The sequence below is a fragment of the Protopterus annectens genome, chromosome 7.part0, assembly GCF_019279795.1.
Source record: "Protopterus annectens isolate FY-2018-M chromosome 7.part0, PAN1.0, whole genome shotgun sequence".
Taxonomy (NCBI): domain Eukaryota; kingdom Metazoa; phylum Chordata; order Ceratodontiformes; family Protopteridae; genus Protopterus; species Protopterus annectens.
In genome coordinates this window covers 794520792-794544457 of record NC_056739.1, presented here as the reverse complement: position 1 = coordinate 794544457, position 23666 = coordinate 794520792, and the positions used below count along the sequence as shown (strand labels likewise).

The 23666-nt window shown below is 39.9% G+C and overlaps 1 protein-coding gene across 1 annotated transcript in view; it reads right to left on the bottom strand.

Moving 5' to 3' along the window:
* The window catches only part of DNAH2 (dynein axonemal heavy chain 2), a 6636854-nt gene that overhangs the window by 2584940 nt on the left and 4028248 nt on the right, over positions 1-23666 (bottom strand). The window contains exon 52 of the mRNA XM_044077324.1: positions 19560-19748. Coding sequence (XP_043933259.1) covers positions 19560-19748 — 189 coding nt within the window. The remainder of the gene's footprint in view (positions 1-19559; positions 19749-23666) is intronic.

The following is a 23666-nucleotide window of genomic DNA, read 5'->3' as shown; positions in this document are numbered from 1 at the left end:
TCCTGCACTTGATGTCATGCAGTCTGTATCTGTTTCAAGGTGAATTATGTAACAGTCTAGGAAGCCTGTTGATTCTTGCACCTGGTTCCTTATCTGTTCCCCTTGAAGCTTGTTACACACAAATGAATGCCTCTTTTAGGAGTTATCCTTATCAGCCTTTTTCTCAAGCTGTACCAGCATGATTCATTTACAGATGAATGTAGTCATTTTTAGCTGAGAACAGTTTAACCCTTTAATATATGCATGCTAGCAAATAGAAATATATGCATCTAACTGACTATATTATTCCAACATATATTATAGCAACAGAAGTGTAGATGCATTTCTAAATCTCTAAATATATCTAACAGGTACACAGTTTTACAGCTACTGTCTGTTATAATTGTATTAATTTTGTATCCCCAAAAGACTTAAAACTGTCTCAGAATGTTCCACAACACTGAAATGTATTTTTCTGGTTTTATCACATACAAAATAATACCATCTGCAAATAAAGCAAGCTTTTCATGATTACTATACCAATTATATCCTTGAATTTCTGTGTCCCTTATTTTCTTTGCCAGTGGTTCTAAACATAATCCAACAACAAAGGACAAAGAGGACACCCCTGCCTGGCTTCTCTATTCAAACAGAACACATCAGAGAGGGACCCCCCCTCCTTCACACACAAACTAATTTTCTCCAGTTGATCTCTCACATATCTTCCTTATTAACCTTATTATTTTGTCAGGGAATGCAAATGCTTCCATTACCCTACTCTATCAAAATCTTTCTCTGCATTAAGCCCACCAACAACAGTAATATTTTCTTACATTCTACTTCACTCTAGATCATCATTGTTCTATTAACGTTTTTAAATGCTTGCCTCCCATCCCCCAAACCACAATGATTCATAGCTATCAGTTTCTGGCAACACCTTTGCCATTCTTTTAGCCTTTAGAGACATAAATACTTTATAATCAAGGTTTAGAATCGAAATGGGCCTATATGAAGCTGGATATGGCGGGTCTTCACCATCTTTAGGTATTTCAGGCATCACAGCTAATTGCTAGGATGATGGTACTTCTTCTTTTAAAATAATGTTAAACAAAACATTCCAGATCTTTCTCTTTCTTCCCTCCTAGCTTCCAAACATCTACAGGAATAGCATCTATTCCAGAAGACTTTCCTGTAGATTGGTTATACAGCACCATTTTTTATCTCATCTCCTCCTATGCTGTTATTAATCGAGTCTCATCTACCTCTGACCTTGGCATATTTAATTTTTCCATAACTATTTCCATTTGTACTTTTTCTTGATTTCTCCACTTCTCTGCTTTATACAGATTTTCATAAAATTTCTGAAATATCTCTAATAACTGTACAGGGTCTCTGGTTATTCTGTTATTGGACTCCTTAAGTTTGGCAACAACCCTTTCTACTCTGTGTTGCCTAAGCTGTTGTGCCAAAAGCTTTTTTGCTATGGAATTATCAAACAGCAGCTGCTTAACAGCAATCTTTCTAAACTTAAACAAGAACAGCAGCAGCCAAATGGCAAAATGTGTTATCCAAGACAAACAAATATATAAAACACCAATAGAACCAGATGTCTGCTGATTCTATTGGTGTTTTATTTATTTGTCTTTCTAAACTTAAGCATATGATTGAGGTCCTCCCTTATTTTCTCTTTAGCACTCTGCAATTGCATCACTTTCTTACTGTGAGATAACCCTTACTCTGTAATACTTAAATCTTTGTCAGCTCCTCTAAATAATTCTTATTACTTCTTAACCAGATCTCTTTTTAATTTATTTACACCATATTTTTAACTCCACTTTCATTTAATCCCATTCATTAGCTATAACTTCCAGAGTACTTCCTATCTTCCCTAATAACTCCCAAGTAATTTCTAATACCCATTCCTTAAATTCCTCTCTTTTTAACAGGTATGTGGGGAAGCATCAATGCCTCATCTTTACTTCATTATCCTGCATTTTTATAGCAATTACTGGCACATGATCTGAAATAGTTATTGGATGCGTGTCAAAGTTCTTAATTAAATTCATATGTTCCTGTGAATTATAATTTCTATTTATTCCAGCCACTTATTGTATCTTGGGTAATAATATGTAAATTCTCTGAATTCCCACAACTGAATATACATCTTTAATTCCAAATAAATATGTTCATACATTTTTTCCAAAATCTGTATTATTTCGCTATATTTTCCCATCTTGGGCCCCCAGATACATCCTCATTGTTGCAAATCAAATTCCAGTCACCACCTATTTTTTTTTAACTCCTTAATAGCAGTTTTAGGAGGAATATAAATACATTCCAGTGTAATACACATCCCTTGCCAGCAGCACCTTACTACTGCAAATTTGCCATCATCTTGTTTTCCTCCTCTGACACTATTGGAGTTCCTCTAGCAATTACTATATGTACTCCACTTTTATTTCTTTGTCCGTGATACTCTGCTGAATATCCATCCTGAAATCCTTTCTTTATCAAATTCATATCATCAGTACTCTGGCTTTTTAGTGCCCTTTAATCAGCTGGTCTCCATGGAAATTTAAGAGAAAATAAAAGGAAGTCCTCAGCTGCAGGCTTCTAAAGACAAGCTGAAGCATTTATTTCTAAAGGAAAACTTTTTATTATATTCACTGTTCTCTGACTTGTTTCAACTTAAAACTTGTTTGTTACATTAAGCAATAGTCTTAATCCAGACAATCAATTATGCAAAAGTAAGAAAAAACCCAACAGCCCTACACATATTATGGTCTGTATACTTTTACACCCTATCCCCCACTTCAATAACCCAATATTACAGCCTATTAACTTAAACATGATCCTGTGTAGCTTTTTTCTCATTTTACACTGTAATGCCTACATCTCTTAATACTAAAAAAAGAAAGATAAAAGGCATATATTTACTTCAGTATCTTTATCACATACAAGAATGAATGAAAACGCCTTACTATAAAACATGCAATCTGTATCAGAAACAGTTTCATAGAAATACTAAGAACCAAAACTGTTTTACTTACAGTTACCCTTTTCCCTTCATCTTCCCCTCCCCTCAGTGTCTCCCAGACATTAAAGACACGAAGTGAGAGAAATGTGTCTCAGTTCCCCACGTTAACAAAGTCAACGTAACTCCATTCTTTCCACTTTTTCTAATAGAGCCAAAAATGCAACTGATGCTTTGCAGTCTCATTTGTATTCACTAATTTCCTTATTGCTGGTCTTCTTACTGTGTATCTCCATCTCCCAACTCCAGACTCCAGTTCAATTCCAAGGTACTCCAAATTCTTCTAGTCAAGTCCAGTGCTTTTCTCTGTCTCTCAAGCATTTTTCTTTGGAAGAATAGAAAAGGTTTCAATGGCAAAGCCTCTCCATGTGCTTTATCAGAAGAATGAGAAGCAGAGCCCTCTTCTGCTTGATTACTCCAATTTTGTTGAGCAAACGTTTGTATTTCCTCCTCAATCTATTCTGCATCAAAAAATAACTGATCTTCCAGGAAAAATATTCTGATGGGAGATGGACACAGTAGCTTGAATCTCACACCTGTCTCTCAACATTCATTGATTGCCAGAATAAATGCATTTCTCTTCATCTAATGTACAATGAACAATCATTTTTCACAAACACTCTTGCTGTCTCCAACCTTTAGTACTTTGTCCTTTTACCACAGCTTTGTCAGGATCAACTCTTCCTGCTGGTAGGTTTGCATATTTACTAATACAGGTCTTGGCTGCTTTCTCATGGCAAAGTTTGGAACAAACGCATGGTGTGCCTTTTCAATTAACAGTTCCTGCTGTGGAATACCAGTCCAGTTGCTTATTTCTGCCTTCATAAAATTAATACAGTTTGTTCCTTCTAGTTTCTCTGGTACAGCAGGAAATCTCAGATTGTTCCTATGTGCTCTGTCCTCTAATTCTACCATTTTTTCAAGCATCTCTTCTTGAGCAGGTGAATACTTAGCCAACCTTTTCTTTATTTTGACCACTGATTTTTGCAGTTTCATCAGCTCATCTGAATATCTGTTTAAGCTTCTTACATTTTTTCAGCCTTTTATTTGACTCAATATACCCCTCCTAATCATCTCTGAGCACATTTTGAGTTTTTTTTTCCTGTAGATTACTGGAAGCCATGTCTTGTACCAAAGCTTGAGCTTGAACGGCTTTCTGTTTAATAGCTGCAAGATTCTTCCCAGTCAGTGTTTTCTCTTGATCTTTTCTAGATGATTTTCTTTAAAGGCTTTCTTCGTTTCTTCTTTGCTGGCATCCAGGCAATGTACTCACTATTAAGTAACGGACTTTACTAAAAGTGAAAACAAGTTCCTGACCCTTGTCTTTCAGTTTCTTTTTTCACATTGGGAGAGCTGAAGTTAAGATGATCAGTGTGCAACCATCTTGAAAAGTCAAAGATACTATGTCCTTATGGAAAACCAGACATGGAGGTTTACATGATAAGGCCTGTAATTCTGCTCCTCTTGGCGTATATAACACTCACCAAAAAGAGTGACTTCCAAGACAGACATTTTAAATATACCGCAGAGGCAGGTTCAAATGGATCTTTTGTCAAAGCCTGAAGTACAACAGTATTATCCCCATGGGGGAACTGGATCTCTGTTTGGGGGAAATAAAAAGAAGGTTCCCTTCATAAAGGCCTTGGAAATCTTCAGGAAAGCAACAGAAGTATGGTTTTACCCTACATGAAATTTTGAAACAACTGCTAATTGTACCTTCATGGTAGAGAAGCTGAATCCTTTAAGGAACGATTCTGCTAAGAAATCCAAAATCGATAACACAGGGCTGAGAAATCCCTTGAGGAAGCCCGTATGGTAAAACATTTCCACTTACTGAAATACACTTTTCTAGTATTTGGCTTTTGTGAAGAGGCTAGAATTTGAATAATTGGAGCAGAAAGCCTGGTATCTCTGGCCACCACATCAAGTTAACTTCAGGGTTTTTAGGTCCTGGTGAGGCTCACTACATGGTTGAAACAAAAGATCTAAACTGGGGTCCAACACCCAGTACGGATGTACTAGATGAGGCCAGAGGAAAAGAAAACAAATTTATCATGGTGATGGAGCATGCAATGAGAATAACTTTGGCCTTACATCTTCTTGATTTCTGAAGAAACTTGTTTTATAGGAGAAAAGAGGGAAAGCCATAAAGCAGACCTGGGGGAAAATTGTAGACTAGAGCATCACTTGGTGTCAAACCCAGTGGAGGGATCAGGGCAATAAAACTGCTGAACTTGCTGTTTAAGTATGAAGCAAAAATATCACAGCAAAGTTGGTCCCAGTAACAAAAAAAATCCATGTTCTACTGTTCGAATGATGGACTACTCCAGTGGCAAAACAGACCTGCTGAGTTTGTCCACCAGAACACTGGAAGTCCCCAGGGTATGCCCTGCCATCAGAAAGTGACAGGAAAACATTACCCACTGCCACACTCTCATGGTTTCCAGTAAAATGAATATGACTGGGTTCCTCCTTGCTTGTTTTGTACCAGACTATCACCATGCTGTCCATACAGATGGAGATCACACCCTTCTGAAAGGAGTCCTGAAAGGTCTACAAGGCTAGGAGGACTTCCTTCATCTCCAAGATAATGATGTGAAGACTGACATCTGTAGTTGACCAAGAACCATAAACTGCCTTCCCCTCAAAGTGCCCTCCCACCCCAGAATGGAAGCATATGTGGTCACTTTCACTATCAGGGATTGTGTAGAAAACAGATGACTCATTGACACTATGGGGGGAGATCAACCACCAGCTGTGTTCCCTGTATATTGGCATGAGATGTATGGGTGCATGAAGAGGGTTAGACATCAAAGACTATTGAACAGAGAATGTCCACTGCAGGACTCTCATACAGTACCTTGCTTGAGGGACCAGAATAACTGAGGCAGCCATCATGCCCAGCAGTTTTGTGGATCAGTCTTGCTGGGAGGGGGCAATGGTGATGAAGGACCTCTGAAGCTACCTTATATGCAGGGACAGTATACTGGACTGCAAAAGGTTGGCTATTTCAGAAATGGTGCCTGTGTAGCATCCAATAAATTGTATTTTCTGTGCTGGTGTGAGTTGACTCTTGTTAAGACTGATTATGATTCCCAGTTACAGGGCAAGCTGGAAAAAGAAGTTCCTGCACTGAACTAGTAGATCCTTGGTTGGTGTGATGAGCAGCCAATCATCAAACTACAGGAGCACGTGGAACCCCTGGAGCATGAGATACACTGCTACCACTACCATGCATTTGGTGAACACACTGGGGACTGTGCTGAGACCAAAGGGCAGTGATCGGCTCCCAGCTGGAAATGGAGAAATCTTATGGGCGGCTTTGTTATATTGGTATAATAGTATGCATCCTGAACATTTATGGAGCACAAACAGTCATCATTCCTCAATAGCTGTAGAATGGATTGTACCATGAAGAATTCTGTCTGCCTCACAAACTGATTTATGTGACTTAGGTCAAGAACTAACCTTCAGTCCCCTGTTTTCTTCAGAATGAAAAGGAACCTGGAACAGGGTATGGATTGTGACTGGTGGTCTTCTGGGGAAGGCTTGGAATCAGATGGGGAGCTCATGTGGCAAGAACCCCCATGGCAGAAGGAAGATGACTTTTCATACTGAGGAGGATGAGTGGATACAGACACAATCCACCAGAGGTTGGAATGGAACAGTGTGTTAGAGCCCTCTCAAAGGCCTTGAATGCTGAAGATGTAATCTGGACCAAAGAAGCATCCCTTTAATCTGCAGGCGGAAAGGAAGGAATACCTTTGACACTGATCCACACCAGCTGTAAGGTCAACAATGGTGCCAAATGGTTAAGCGCCAAGGTACCAAAGGGAATGGATGGTTCTGAAAAGTTTGGAATTGACCCTGATCACTGATCCTTGGCTCCAATGCTTGAGCTGCGAAGCTCATCCTGATCCAGTTGTGCCAGAGTGGAGAAACCGGAAGTGAAGTAAAAAAGACTACTGACTCCAACAATGGTGCTCTACAAGAAAGGCTCAGATCAGATCAGACCAGAATGACAGAAACCAGTGGAAGGGCAGTCAGGACTGTACCAGATGCTCCCAAAGGGGTCAGTGCTGGAAGGACACCCAGTTTAATCTGTGTTCGAAGGAACTTTCACATCATCCTAACATTTGCTTTTGAAACATCCTATGATGAATGGAAGGAACTGTAGGATGAAGCCACCAAAGATGGCAAAGAAGATAGTCTATCTCGCAAAAATGGGAAGTGCAGTGTTGGACTCTCTGGTTCCAGTGAGAAGCATGGCATAAGGAATAAGAGATCAGATCCACTGAGACTCTGGATCTAAATCCCTCTGTCTTTGGAGCTGGAAAAAAGGATTCCAAACGCTCAAGGAACCATTTCCTGGGTTTCTCCACTCTGTCATATTCCTTTTCTTTCTCACTTTCCTTTGGCTGCCCTCTCTCCATCTTCTTCTTTTCTCTTTTTGAACTTTAACTATTTTAGGCTTCTTGGTGGGAGAAGAAACTTTAGGTGCAGAAGGCGCCGAACTCCATGCTTGGGTGGGAAGATAGCCATTCACTGTGAGTTTTTCTCCATGCCCCTGCAATTCTCTGGAACCAAAAGAGGCACATGCCTCACTGTCGGGTCTATATCATGTTGTCCACCTCTTAAAAGTTTGAAGGTCATATGGATGACACCATATAATCAAACTTTTAAAAGTTCGAACGTTTCAATGGAGATCTCTGTGCAGTGTGGAATGGGAAGATTTCCCTTTTCTGCACTGTAGTGCGATCTTGGAGTTGGTATATTTAAAGGACAGGGAATGTGGGGGGCTTGCCTGCCTGCTTAAACCGTTCAAGTTGGTTTTTTCTTTGGTTTATTTTTTTTATTACATTTTCGAACTTTTAAAAGTTTGATCATATGGTGTCACCCAAGTGACGTTCAAACTTTTAAAAGTTCGATTATGTAATATAGACGCTCACTGTCAGTATCTAGATGCAGTATACACACAGGAAATGTAGATCTTGTGGAAATACACGTCCACAGGCTGAACACCTTTTAAATCCAGCATCCTTGTCTGCCATACTGGGGAAGGCACAAGTAGAATCCACTGTGAAGCCCGTGCCCTGGCCCAGCAATCAAGGAGCTTCAATCCTCACCACTAACACCAGAGAGGGCGCCTCACATATGAGGAAAGGATAACAAATACACACAGTAAAGTGGAGTTTCCCTTAAGAGCACACAGAGATCACAGCCGGTCCGGGGCTGGTTGCTCCCTTGCTCTGCAGGTCCGCAATGAGACTCCCACTAGCACAGCTATAGGGTCCAGATCTCAGCTTAGGGGGCAAGCTAAAACCTCTAGCACCCTCTCTGTCCAACCAGTGCTTCATGTCCCTGCCCAAACAGCTGACACACACACACAAACACACACACACACACACACACACACACACACACACACACACACACACACACACAAACATGCACTATGAGAAGAGTTTATTCCACTACACAGATACTTCTGGGGAAGGCTGGCACAAGTTCTCCAGCTGTGCCCCTTTTACCCATACTATATGGTAGTACCACTTGACACCACCCACTAATAATTATCAGCTACTCAAAGGCCCTTAAAAGGGTGTCAGATTATTACTGTGCAATATTATTATCCAATTGGTAGTATAAACAGTCAAGGCTTATTAGAGGAACTTGGTACAGGATCCCTCATACATGCAATGTACTCTTGGAGTTTAACCTATCTCTACACAAAACAGCCACAGCTGAAAGGTTTTAAAATATTTAATAATAAATGATAAAAACACAAGACAATACTTCTTACTACACAGTGCTAGTCAAGAGTTCAGAGATCACAGAGAAATACTTAAAATAATTCAGCAGTACAGTTCTGACATCACAGAAAAACACTTAGTCTAATCTTTTTAGTTTCTAGCTATTTCTAAAAGAAAACACAAGTCTAAGATAACTTACATAAGAGCAAGACAGTGCTGTGAGTTGGATGGTCAAGACAAAAATGCTTAATGCCTTCTGATTCTCTCTGTTTAAATTGCTGTCTTCAGCCTTGATTCCCATTACATCATTTGTTTATACTTTCCTGGTGTTCCCAGGCTAACAGATACTACATTCTTGTTATCTTGCACCTGCAGGAAACTACAGCCATAAAAGACATTCCATATGTACACTCTAGTAATTATTCCTTAAGTTAAAATAATAGGCAGGATGCTTCACTCCAGACTCATCAACTCCAAATTTTAACTTCAAAGGGACAGACATGAAATAATTTTAACTTCAAAGGACAGACAAGAAATGCTTGACTTAGCTTTCTTTACAGCAAAGGGCAATGTTGCTACATTGTTTTAAGTTCAACATTTCACAGCATATTATTTCAATTAAGAAAACCAGTCTATAGATCAACATTCATATTTAAAAATGATAGAATTATCTGCACAATTCTATCTGGCTAGGCTGGCAGCTTTCATCTATCTTTACCCAATCTTCACATCCACTATCAGAAAAAAAAAAACTACAAATCAATCATAGCAAACAGTACAACAACCATAACAGAAGAAATGGTAATGCAATAGTAAAAGAAATATTAAGAGAATGAACAAGGTAATCAAAGTTACCAGCACTAAACAGACAATAATTTTGATTTAAAACACCCTGAACAAAGGAAGAAAGACAAGAGAGGATTAATATAAGGAGGACAAAAAAGGCAAGAGGTACAAAAGCTCTAGTCAAATTGCAGTCAAACAGGTACTTATTATGATCAAAGTCAGAGCCCTTGAGAACCACGTCCTTCTGGATGAAGTGGCAAATGAGGGCACTGGCAAAGGTATTTATTCTAAAGTCAGAGCACTCAAGAACCACATCCTTCTGGATCAAGTGTCAAATTAAATCTGAGGCATTATGGAGAACTGAGAAAATTATGGGTAGGGGAGGAGTCAGAGCCCTGGATCCAAGCTTCATTAAAAGTGCCAAGGTTGGATTTGATAACCCAAAGGTTGAATCAGATGTAAAAAAAATAAAATTAGATACTTCAATAATTGTTAAGCGTAAAAAATGGATTTTCTGAGGGGGATAAAAAGTCAAGTCTAGTAATTTAAATAAACTGTGGTTTAGATGATTGAGAATCGGTACTCTGATATGAAGGCCTGTGGTTCCTGAAAAGAAATCAAGCAAAAGCTACAAAGTGATGTAACAAATAGACAGAGAATAGCATGAAAAATAAAACATTCAAATCACAGTTAAAATAAGAATTTTAATGAAGAACTTGCTAACACTGCTGTTCAACAGAAAGTAAATTGCTTCAGCAAGAGCAGTCTAAGTTCTAAATAGTCAGGAAAAGTGTGCAAAAACTGTCCTCAGGATTTAGAAACAGTCCCACTACCCATGGTTACACCTGCAGTAAAAAGGAACTGTTTCTACGATTCAGTATTTTGTAATCAGAGCCTCATTAGCCACAATGAGGAAATACCAATTTGCATGTCTCTGAATCACTAACTACCACTAGTGCTAATCAGCACTTTCCCTGCAGTAGGTAATGCTGGTACCCTATGTAGCACATTGGTACAGACAACCCACCCCTTTCACCCCCCCCAAACACACACAGACACTTAAGCACATGCCACATATCTATCACCTGTCCAAAAGTTGAGATACTGTCTGTGGTGTTTTTTCTTAGTTTTTTGTCTTTGCTGTAGTAAATCAGTTAATAATGCCACACATAAGAGTTTCATTCTTGTTAATATTGTAGAATACACACTGATTACAGAGCTGTTGCTCTATTAAAGCTTTTAAATGAGTCCCACTAATAGGTTAAATAATCTTCCTAGTGTTGTCTAGTATACCTCCTGGCTTTTTACTGAAGCCTCCCCCAACTCTCCCTCCTGCCTCCTGACTGATGTAAGCGAAGGCACTGGATCATGATAGACTTTACAGCTTCATTCTTCCTTTAATGTAAAAAGAAAGTACAGTTGTGTACACTTACCATAAATGTAGATGTTCGAGTCTATTCACTGTTGCAGTCATCACATTTGGGTTATCAGCCTGCAAGTAGCCCTCAGCCGGCCTGAATACCAGAGTCTTCGAATTTCTGCGTCGTATGCTGTCTCTTCTTCCATGACGTCAGGTCATCAGGGATATAAAACATGCAGCCAACGCCATTACATCAGTTTGTCTTGCCCCAGATGTCAGGTGCCCCCACAATAGGAAGCAATTATATGGTATAGTATACCCCCATCAAAAAGCAAATACACCAGGAAAAATAAATATACCAAACAAGAAGGAAAGGTAGAGCCAAGAGAAGTCAGGGGGCTGGAGGGAGGGTAACCAGGACTGCAACAGAGAATCCACTCGAACATCTGCATTTATGGTAAGTGTACACAACTGTAGTATGTTCTTCGTTTTTCACTGTTGCAGTCATCACATTTGGGTTGATTCCCAAAGCTTAGGAAGGGAGGAGGAAGTTAGAGAGCATTAGGGCCAGCTATTAAGCCCTGCAAGACTGCAGTGGCAAATCCAGCCCTGGATTTAGAAAATATAGGCATGTGGTAATGCTTGGTGAAGTTATGTACAGAGCTCCAGGTAGCAGCTTCTAGGATGTCCCTGGTAGGGACTCCTCTGAGAAAAAGCCACAGAGGTAGATGCAGCCCTGGTGGAATGTGATCTTATCCCCTGTGGGGTAGGTTTTCCATGGTGCTTATAGCAGAAATGAATGCAATGGGCTATCCATTTGGAAATGGTTTGCTTTGAAGTGGCTTTCCCCTCTGCCCCTGCAGCAAAGCCTACTAGCAGCTGTTCTGATTTTCTGAGAGACTTTGTACTGTCCAAATAAAATCTAAGTTGTCTGTGCACATCCAGAGAGTGCAGTATTCATTCCCCTTTGTTTTGTGGATTAGGGAAAAAAGTAGACAAATGAATGGACTGATTTAGGGCCACACTAGACACTACCTTGAGCATAAAGGAAGGATTAGTCCTGAGGGAAACTATCCGCATGGAAGATAATGAAGAGTTCCACTGCCATGAGGGCCTGTAATTCAGACACTCTTCTAGCTGAAGTGATGGTTAGAAGGAAGGCGGTTTTCCAAGAAAGGAATTTCAACTCTGCTGTTGCAGCTGGCTCAAAGGGGGGGGGGTGAACTTTTCCAATATAAAGTTAAGGTCCCAGGCTGGAGTGGGAGCTCTCCTAAGGGGTCTTCAAATTTTGGCCCCTCTAAGGAACTGTTTTAGCAAGGGGTGAGAGAAGAGGTGTGGCTCACATATAATGTGCTGAAATGGCAGAGGCATGGATTTTGATTAACGAAAAGGATAGGCCCTTGTAGAGCATTTCTGTTAAGTACTGTAGAATACGAGGTAAGCTGGGCACCGTTGTGCCTATCCCCTGAGTCTGGCTCCAGGAACAGTATCTTTTCCACTTTCCAGCATAGGACTTTCTAGTACTAGGCCTCCTTGCCTCCAGAATGACATCCAGCACCTGCTTATTGAGAGATGCTAGAGGAGAGTTCAAGAAATTAGCCAGGCTGCAAGGTTCAGGGTTTGAAGCTGAGGGTACAGAATCTGGCCCGCCTGCTGGGACAGCAGGGAAGGGATCTGAGGCAGGTGCCATGGTTGCAAAAGTGTCATAATGCAAAAGAGGGGGTTCCACTGCTGGCGTGGCCAAACTGGTGCAATCAGTATTGCCCTTGGCTTGTTCTGTTTGATCTTTAGTAGAACCTTCGAGAGGAGAGGCAGAGGGGGAAAGGCATAAACCGAGAGACTTTCCCAGGTAAAGACAGAGAATCCACTTTCCAAGCTTGACTGTGGGAAGTTCTTGTACAGAATTTGTTCAATTGGTAGTTCTGACGGGAGGCAAACAGGTCTACCTCTGGAGTCCCCCATTTGTTCCTCAAGAGGTTGAATATTTTGGAATCTAGTTTCCATTCGTGTGGGTCCATGAGATTTCTGCTTAAGTCATCTGCCAGTGAATTTAGTTTGCCTGGCAGGAATTGAGCTTGTAGGTGTACTTGGTAGCTCAAGGCTGTGTTCCACAGAGCCATGGCTAGTCTGCAGAGAGGGTACGAGTGGGGTTCCTCCCTGCTTGTTTATAGTTTCATAGTTTCATAGTATAGTACTAGGCTATCTGCCCTGGGGCATTTATAAGCCTAGCCATAGTGATGTGGCTTTTGCCACCCCATGAAATGGTACAAAAAATGTACAGAATAAATTTAGAATACTGTGCCTCTGTCTAGTAGTGACACAATGAAGGTCCCCTTATATAATAGAATTAGTTTACTGTGCCCCTGTCTAGCAGTGACACAGATGTGACCCCTGGGGTAAACTTACGATCTTCCATCCACTCATCAAGATTTCTCTTGAAGAGAGTCAGTGAGGGGCTCTGCCTAATACGAACTGGGATCTTGTTCCAAAGCATGGGAAGCCTCTGGGTTATGAATCTATCCCTCCAGCATGTCCTATTCATACTTGTGCCGAGGTTTAAGTCTTTAGCTCTCGTGGTCCTGATGGATTTTGATTTTTTGAGGTGGAGCATGTCCATCAGATCCTGATTGGACATGGCCTTGTACGTCAGGCAGAGATCACCTCTGAGCTGGCGGTATGCTACTGAATAGAGCTGAAGTTTCTTTAGTCTGGCAGAATAAGACATATGCTGGAGACCCTTGATCCTCTTGGTGAGGTACTTTTGTGGTCTCTCCAGCTGTTGCAAATGCCGGGTGAGGTACATACCAAATGGGGCATTGTACTCAATCATGGGTCTGATGAGGGAGGAATATAGGGGTACAATGACATCCTTGGATCTGGATGTGAATCCCTTCATGATGAGGTGTGCAAGGTAGAATGGTTTTCTAACCACTTTGGCAACGTGGGTGTCAAATGAGAGGTCGCTGTCGACTTGGGTCCCTAGGTCTCTGATTACTTTTTCCATACTCAGTGGGTTGCTGTCTATGTGATAATTTGTGGGTACTTTGTTTTTCCCAAAGGGATGACTATACATTTTTGGCATTTAGTTTAAGGCCGTGACTCCGGCACCAGTTGTCCGTTTCTGTGAGGCCTTTTTGTAGGATGTATGTGTCTGCTGGTGTATCGACTATGGCGCCTAGTTTGCAGTCATCCGTGAACTTTGTCAGCCACAGCCCTCCCATGTTTGCTTTAACATCTGAGAAATAAATGCCGAACAAGAGGGGTCCCAGGACAGATCCCTGTGGGACACCACTTGTGACTGGCTTTGAGTCTGACATTGCTCCAGCGATTTTAACTTTATGGGTTCTGTCCTTTAGCCAGTTTGCAACCCATCTAGTGACATAAGGGTTTACTTTTAAGCTGTTGAGCTTATCTATGATGCCTGAATGGGGTATTGTGTCGAAGGCCTTAGCCAAGTCCAGGTATGCTGTATGGACTGCTTTGCCCTCATCAATGGCTCTAGTGACTGTTTCGAAAAAGTCAACCAGGTTTAAAAGGCAGGATCTGCCCCTTACAAAGCCGAACTGGGTGGGGTCAAGTGTCTGTAGGTCCCCTATATCTCTGTTTATGAGTTCCATAATGATTCTTTCCATAGCTTTGCAGACCAGGCTGGTTAAGCTTATGGGGCGGTAGTTTCCAGGGTCTGTAGAGGCACCCCCCTTGTGGAGTGGGACCACTGTTGCTGTACGCCAGTGTTCAGGTACATATCCCGAAGTAAGGCTAAGGTTAAATAGCATTTTTATGTGTGGATTTAGCTCCTCTTGGAGTTCACGTAACACGCAACCCGGGATACCGTCAGGTCCCATTGATGCTGTGTTTTTTGCTTTGTTTAGGGCGGTTCTCACTTGGACATCTGAGATGACAGGGAGATTACATTCATAGGATAAGTATTTCTTCTTTTGGGGGTGAGGGAGGGGAGAAATTTGCACTGAACCTGTCAGCCAGAATGTTGGCAATATCTGTGGGTTCAGTGTATTTTTTGTTGTTGTGAACCAACTCTGAGCATATCTGAGGGTTTCCGCCCAGGTTTCTAACATAGCTGAAGAAGGCTTTGTGGTTATCTTTAGTGTCCTTAGCGATTTTTCTCTCAAAGTTGGCCTTGGATGTTTTTATGAGAGAACGTAGTTTTCTGCTAATGTTGATCAGAGATGTCTTCCCTTCATGGGATTTTGCTCTGACGTGCAGTAGCTTCCTTCTTTTGTTGTACAATTTGTTTATGGCTGTGGTCCACCAGACAGGACGCTTACCTTTGGTGGAGAGGGACTTGGATTTATTTGGGATTGCATGAGCCATGCTTTCTTGGAGATGTCCATAGAAAGCATTTGTGAAGGATTCGGCATTGTGGGATGTGGTATCCACTGGCACGGTGGGCTTAAAGGATACCATCTCAGTCTTAAGAAGAGTGAAGTCTGCTTTTGAAAAGTTTTTCACTGTGGTCTTTTGTGCTGGGGGTGGAGGTGGGATATGTATATCCAGGGTGATTAGTTTGTGGTCAGATCTCACTAGTGAGGGGTATACTTCCGGTGTGGAGCATTTTGTCCCCATGTTTGTGATGATCAGGTCTAGTATATTATCTCCCCTAGTGGGAGAGGTGATTAGTTGTTCCAGTGCATTTGAATTTATGAATTCCAGGAACCTTTGGGCTAGGGTATTAGGGCTAGAATAATGTACCCAATCTATGTTTGGGTAGTTGAAGTCTCCCAGTATGATGGTATTTTGTGATACATTCATATCCTCCAATGTCTTCAGGAAGGCTGAGTGGGGTTCTTGAGATTGGGAGGGTGGTCTGTAACATGCTACCAGTTGTATAGCAGTTTTGCCTATGGTTAGTTGCACCTGTATGGTCTCTGATGCTTCATGGGTCTCAGTAGAGGCCTGCGAATCTGAAGTAGTGGGTATCAGAGGCTGCGAAAGTGCCTCACAGAGTACCGGCAGACTGGCGACTAGCTTAACGGAAGCATTGTCGGCGGTTTTGGACCTATGCGGTCTGTCTCTGTCTTTATCCTTACGTTTTGTTGGAAGATTGGTAGTCGGATGGCTTAACGAAGCCATTTCGGAGTACACAGATTGAGTACGAAAGTAATTGGCTGCAAAAATAGCCCGACAACAAATAGTTTGGGAGTTGAACAAGGCACAAAACAGACAGCAAGGGATGTCGTGGTCTGGGCCTAAACAAGGGATGTAGTACGAATGAAAATCTCTATGAGGTATTTGCTTTCCACAGGTAAAACAATTGTTAACTTTTACTGACATTGGTTAGAGAAAGAAAAAGGATCCCAACGGGGTCCTTATCTTTTTTTGAAGACTTCGGGTCTGAAACTCGAAAACGAAAATTTCAGGAGACGGCCGACCAGTACTTGTGAATTGCTTCTGCTTCGGGCACTGCAAGGCAAAAACGACGGATGTAATGGCATCGGCTGCATATTTTATACCCCTGAGACCTGACGTCATGGAAGAAGAGAGAGCATCCGACGCAGAAATCCGAAGACTCTGGTATTCAGGCCGGCTGAGGGCTACCTGCAGGCAGATAACCCAAATGTGATGACTGCAACAGTGAAACACGAAGAACATCTATACTAACAGATTAATTAGTGTAGTCAGTTAATAGTCCTGTTTTCTGTGTAAAGAGTGCAAAGTTCAAAACTCCACCCCCTTCCTTTCACTTTATATACTCTTTTTTTTTTTTTACAGACTTGGGTAATATTTAAATTTTCCTTATTGTCTAGTGGTGCTACAGAGGACTAATGACCTCTAATGAGGTGGGAGGGTACAGGGTTTGAGACTTTTTTTAAGAATTTTTATTGAATTTTAACAAAATAATAAAAAACTGCAATACAGAAATTTAAATAATACAAGATAAAATGAAAAACAATCAACTAAGGTATTTACAGAGGTATCTATGAACTAAAATTACAAAAGTCCTTCACATAGATCAATTATTCTTGAATGTTCAGTAACTGTTTGTCCAATAGTTCTTTGGATCCAGTCCACAGGTTACAGAATGAAGTAATTCTGATGGATCCTGTTTTAATAGTAATCAATTCCATGTAACAAAGTTTGGCTGCAACGTTCTTAAATTCCGTGAAAGAAGGTGAAGTCTCACTATTCCAATTCCTAATTATAGCTTTCCTGGCAACACCCAAAATGGACCATAACAGAGGATATTTTATTTTTTTAACACAGTCAAGAATCGGCGTATTAAACAGAATCAATGATTTGGTTAAAACAAAATTATTAGAAAAATAAAGCCTGTAGGAAAAGATTAATATTGTACCAGTAGGATTTAAGAGCTACATAGTCAAAATAACATACGTGACAAATCCGCTTCAGTTTCTAATTTACATCTCCAACAAAACCCTTTTTCCTTACTGATTAGCTCGATTTTGTGTGGTGTACAAAAGGACCTGTACATAAATTTCCAGGGGAACAATCTCCATTTAGGAGAAGAGGTAATCAGTTTATATGATACCAGAATTTTCTTTTATCATTATTGTTAGGTGTGTTATTATTAACTAGATTGAAGTAATCCCAATACTTAGAATAATTTTTTTGTTTAATTTCTAATTACTTTTATATATTTTAGAAAGCATGCCATTAATAGGTAAATTATGCTGTATGGATATTATCAAAAAGTTTAATAACTCAAACTCTGTTTCCCATACTCTGGAACAGGCTACCCATCTATGTCAAGCAAAGTTCTTTATTAGCACTCTTCAAGAAAAATCTTGATGAGTGGATAGGAGATAGGAAATTCACCCCAGGGATCACTTCTGTGTCTCTGCTCGACAGTGGCACAGGAAAATAACTTTCTTGGGTGGCGTAAGCCAGGGAACCTTGTTGGCTAGGCTTTTGTAGGCCCTTGGGCGGATAGCCTAGTACCTCCCTATGAACTTAGGGACAAAAGTTCTTATATTTAGGGTTTGAGACTTTTTAGGGGTTTAAGGTACACTACATAAAGCATTCCTGTTGTCTAGTGCTCCTCTGAACCCAAGTGCTGTTAAGGCAGAATGTTTTAACTTCTCCCTGTTGACTAGTCTTCCACCTGACCAAAATCTTGTTTAAGTGCTAATTAAGGCATGATATTAAGGAAATATCCCCGGTTGATAGTGTTCCCCACCCTCAATCCAGGACTTGTTTATTAAGTACTATCAAGGCACGATGTACAGAGAGCTCTCCTGGTGGCTAGTATCCCCACTCCCCTGACCCTTAGCACCATTAACGCATGATATTAAAGAATTTTGCTTGGTGGCTAGTCTTTCCGTTCAACCCTATGTTGTAGTACTTGCCTGTTAGTTTAGGGGAATGTGCAGGTACAACACCCCCACCCCATACCTTCACATACACATTCAAAGATATATATATATATATATATATATATATATATATATATATATATATATATGTATATCTGTACACATACACATTTACCTGCCTACCTACCTATCCCTATCCTCCCCAACTGCGACCTTCTAGGCAGGCACACACTCCTACATACACACAGACATGCAGCCATACACATGCACACAAACCCCAACACTGACTGCTAAGCTCCCTGACACTTACCTCTATCGCAATGGCTGAACACGAGCTAAAAACAACTGGCCAGGAGCAGCCATGTTACTTTACACAGCTGAGCGATTCTGAATATATGCCTTATGGCATGTAGTCCTGAGGGGAAAGCAAATGGCTAATTAACTTATGCATTGGCCCTAGAGTACATCATTAGCATTTACAATAGTCGCAGAGACAGCCCTCTGCACTGCTGCACTTCTTCATACTAAAGTACGGTGGCAGGGCTGCATCTGAATCTGCACTTCTCAACTGTACAGATTTTCGCAGAATGGCCAGATTCTTGCCTTATATTTTTAGTCTGTTTTTCATAAAATTGTGGTTTTCTGGCAAATCAGTGGCAAATCCTTAAAGTTTGAAGTTAGAAAATAATGACAGGCATTTCAGTTTCAGACTTTATACCCTTCAGAAAATTCATGCTAATGCAAAACCTATTATTCCATCAACTTTTTATGTTTGTAAAAGCAATATTTAAAAAATGTCTCTATTTTTGAACCTTTGTCCCACTTTTATTTATGGCTTTGTCCAGATTTCTTGCTCTAAGAGGTTGAGAGGTATGCCTGAATCTGCAATAGTTACTGTAACCTCTCTGTAACCTTTCTGAATTAAGTCTCAGTGTCTAAATGCCAGTTCTACAATCTGAACAAATTCCATTTCCAGGACACAACCAGTCAAGAAGATTGCGCATCATGTTTGAAAATCAGAGAAATTAATAAAAGCAGTTTTGAAATTAAAAGAAATGCAAAAGTAGGACAAGGCAATAATTTTCATGTACTGAAGAATGCCCACGTTTGAACCTAAAATTAACATTCTTGGTATAGTAACATTTACCCTTCTCTGCCTTGAGCGCATCTCAGATAAGGATATAAAAATATGTTGTGAAACTACATGCTTGATTATAAGTGAAACTGTATTTGTAGATATATGCAAAATATCCTCAGTGAATGACAACAAGCAAGCCTGCTGTGCAACTTAAAGGAATAACTTTGAGGACCCAGTTAAAAAGATCTTCTATATGCAAAATGAAACAGCCTCCTACCTTGGAGATGTCCCTAAGGTTGAACAGGTAATGAATCTTTGCAGGAGTTGGCAGAAATTTTTGGACAACAGCATTGTACACCTCAATGGTAGCTTGAGTAACAACATCACCAATAGGCTTTACTTCCTCCTCAAAATCTTGCAGCTTTTGATTTATCATTGTTCCAAATATTCGTTTGATCTGAGACTCCTGTGGGGGTAAAGAAGAACTTCATGTAAGCCTTCCATTCAAAGCTGCATTACTGACTGGGATTCACACAAATAAACCTAGCAGTGCAATACAAAGAATGTGTACATTTTTTAAATTAAACACACTCTTGATTCAGTGATAATACCAATGTATTGTGACGTTTACCAGGGGGATAACAAATACAAGGATAATCACTGCATTACAACAAGCCTCATTTCTTTAGCATATGAATGAAACCAACATGTGCTGTCGTAGCTCATATATGTAAACTCCACAAGCAATCCAAACACCAAGAAAAACATATTAAAACACTAATACTTGGAGGCACTGCTTGGGACCAAACAGTGGGCTAGATAAACCACAACACTACATTTAGTGCTTTCTTTCCATTTTATTCTGGAACTTCATTAGAAAAAAAATGAATGAAAACGCTTAATGTAGTGTCGTGGTTTATTTAGCTGGCTCTCTGGTCCCGATATATATATATATATATATATATATATATATACACATATATATATATAAATATACATATATACATATATATATATATATATATATATATATATATTTATATATATATATATATAAATATATATATATACACACACCTTGGCAGGGGTTGGCAGAAATTTTTGGACAGCAGCACTGTAAACCTCAATGGAAACTTGAATAGTAACTTCACCAATATACTTTACCTACTTCTCAAAATCTTGCAGCTTCTGATTTATCATTGTTCCAAAAATTCATTTGATTTGAGACTCATGGGGTAAAGTAGTACTTAAGGTAAGCCTTCTATTCATAGCTCCATTACTGACTGAAATTACAGCATATCACCACAGCAAGTAGCATTGCCACCTGACAGCAAGAGGTTCTCCAGTTCGATTTTTGACTAGGGTGCCTTCTGTGTGGAGTCTGCATGTTCTCCTTGTGTTCTTGTGGGTTTTCTCTGGCTGCTTCAGCTTACTCCCACATTACAAACACATGCAGTATGTGGACTATACACACTAAACTGACCATAGGTGTGACAGTGCGTGTGTGTGTGTGTGTGTGTGTGTGTGTGTGTGTGTGTGTGTGTGTGTGTGTGTGTGTGTGTATCTGGTATGGAAGAACAGCTGTGGCATGGCTACTCTCCTGACAGTGTGAACAATGGCTCTTGATGGTTTCCAAAGCTGATGTGACACCACAACCTTGTGTAAAAATGGGAAAAGTGGTTGTGGAATGATTGATAATATAGTTGTTAAAAAAACAGGGAAGGAAAGATATGAGAATTGTTTTCATATTTTTTTTAACATTTAAAGAAAAATAATATGGCCTGTGTATAAAATAAAATGCCCATTTTTATAGACAGTACAATGTTTAACAAGTTCTTACTCACAGTTACCTGCAATATGTTTTTTAAGTTATTCTTATTTTGTTATGAATGTGCTAACAAACAAAAAGCTGAATATTTATATATGAAACAAAGATGTGCATGTTAAACTATTATTAGTCATCACAGACATTTTGTGCTTTTAATAGTTTTATTTAAAATTATTCATCTTTAGTTGATAAACATGAAAAATGATTTTCATGGTTTTCTTGGTCAAACTGCAAACAAATAAAGCAAATCTATTTTATAAAGTCATTTTGTAAACTTTTTGGGCCAAATAACATATTTGCAGTTGTATCTGATTTGTGTTTTATGTTATGTTACTCTGAATATGGTCAAGCAATGTGGGCTGGGGGAGATGGAGTACTGCTTACCTCGAATAGGCGATACAGCTGAGAGGGTGAAGTAATATTAAAAAACTCCTGAACCAAGTAGACAAGCTATCCTCTGAGATGCCAATGCTAAAAGCAGCTGATGAGAATGGAATCATTTTTGTAGATGTGGCAATTGCAGTGTCAAACAGTTCTCATGTGGCAAGACTACAAGGGTGGGTGACATCTAGACAGAAAACATAAAAGTTCTGGCATTGCTGATGTGTCCTGAGTCTTTTTAGTGCTGTGTGGAAGGCTGAGACAGTATGTCTGGACTGGCAGAACTGGGATAGCAATCTGATTTCAAAAAGGGGAGAAAGGAGTGTGTGTTCTGCATGGTCACCCTGGCAATACATAAGCCCAGGTGCTGGAAAGCAGACTTGTGGCCACAAGTCAACGCTTTTGATATAACAAAAATAATGCACATGCTGTTGTGAGCATGGAACACGGCTCAACTCTTTGTCCCTGCAAAGATACCGATCTTGGTTCACAGCCACTACTCTTAAGGGTATACAGGGGTCAGATAAAATAGTCTGGATATCTAATGAGGATGTCCACAGCAGGTTTTCCATGCAAGGCCCACTGGCAGGAGGTGCCAGAGCAAGCCAAGAAGATGTTGGCAGAATTTTCTCTCTGTCAGTGTCTCTCTTTGTTTGCCTGAAAACAGTCCAGGGACTCCACAGAATACAGGATACAATGGAGACCATTTCTGAGGATAGGAAAGGCTGACATTTGGTTTGTCATGTTCAGCTTCCTAGTAAAACAACCCTCACAAGGAAAAGTGACTTAGAAAATAGACCGAGAAAAGGATGGGTGGAGAGAGAAGTACTTTGGCAGTAAATGTGAAAATGATACATTTTACTGCTGTAACTGAAAATGTTTAAATGCACTTTGAAACTGTTGGCAGAGTGATGGTATTTAAAATAACTGGCACTTTAATAAACTGTGTTTTTTTTAATCTCAGTCTGATATGGAGGAATATAGAACATGTGACACCCACAGGCTGCATATATGCTTTATTAGATCTACAATTGGAATGTACAAGTAATATTGTGAATGGCAAAACAAGTGACATATGCAAGTACAACCCAAATTAAAATGATACCCAGCTTCTTGAGCTCCCATTCTCCCCCTATCAAACCTGCTTCTATTTGAGGGTTATTTACCTTTAATTTTCTAGGAACATAATGCATTTATAGGAAAACCGCAAACACAAAACATAAGAAATTAAGTTTTAATTTGTTTTGCCTTTTTCCCCCAGAAAAATATGTAAATACATATAAAATACATAATACATAATAAATACATGTAAACAACTCCTCACACCATAGACAGCTGAATGTGAACCAAACCTTTTGCTTTCAGAACTGTTACATTTTGTTTCAAAAGTTATTCATATTAATTTAAAAAAATGTAGAAAAATTACTTTCCAGCCAAGAGTCAGAGATGTGTTGTACAATGCATGTGTTCAATATAAGTGTAATTAGATGGTTTCACTATTCTCTCTTCCCATTTCCATGTTCCTCAGCACCACAGCCTAAGACGGTGCAAAGTACCATATCCAAAGGAACTTCAATTCATGAATATAAGCCAGTGAACAATTCAAATAGTTGCACAACTTGTCAAGCACTTAACAATAATTATGGTGTTATTAGCTGAAGTTCAGTGCTATCCATGTGGAATGCCCTGATATCAACAGAAGCAAGCTAATCCCCTGTCAGACACACCTATGTCCCAGTAATAAATCACTGATAACAAATATTTAGTTATGTAGAAAGGCGTGCATTTACATGCAGTCAAGATGCATACATGTGCCCTGTTTGAACACAGAAACACACTAGGCCAGATTCGAAAAGAGTTACTGTCAGTGAAAGTCTGCCCTGATTCCGAAACACTGACTCTCAGTGTAAGTGACTTACTTCGGATTAAGGCCTATGTGTAAACATGTGTATAACAGGGACCAGATTCCAAAACACCTTTCCCAGTGCAAGTAGTCATTAACACTGAAAGCAAGCCTTCTGGAACTGGGGACACTTGTCCTCTGTAACTAATTGTAAAGGCAAAAAAAAGTCTTAATAAAGACTCAAACATGAGCGCACAGAAATTGCTCGGCAAAAACAGTATTTTTAAAGACTAAAGAGCTAAATGAGTAAAGCATAGGATTCATAACTATTA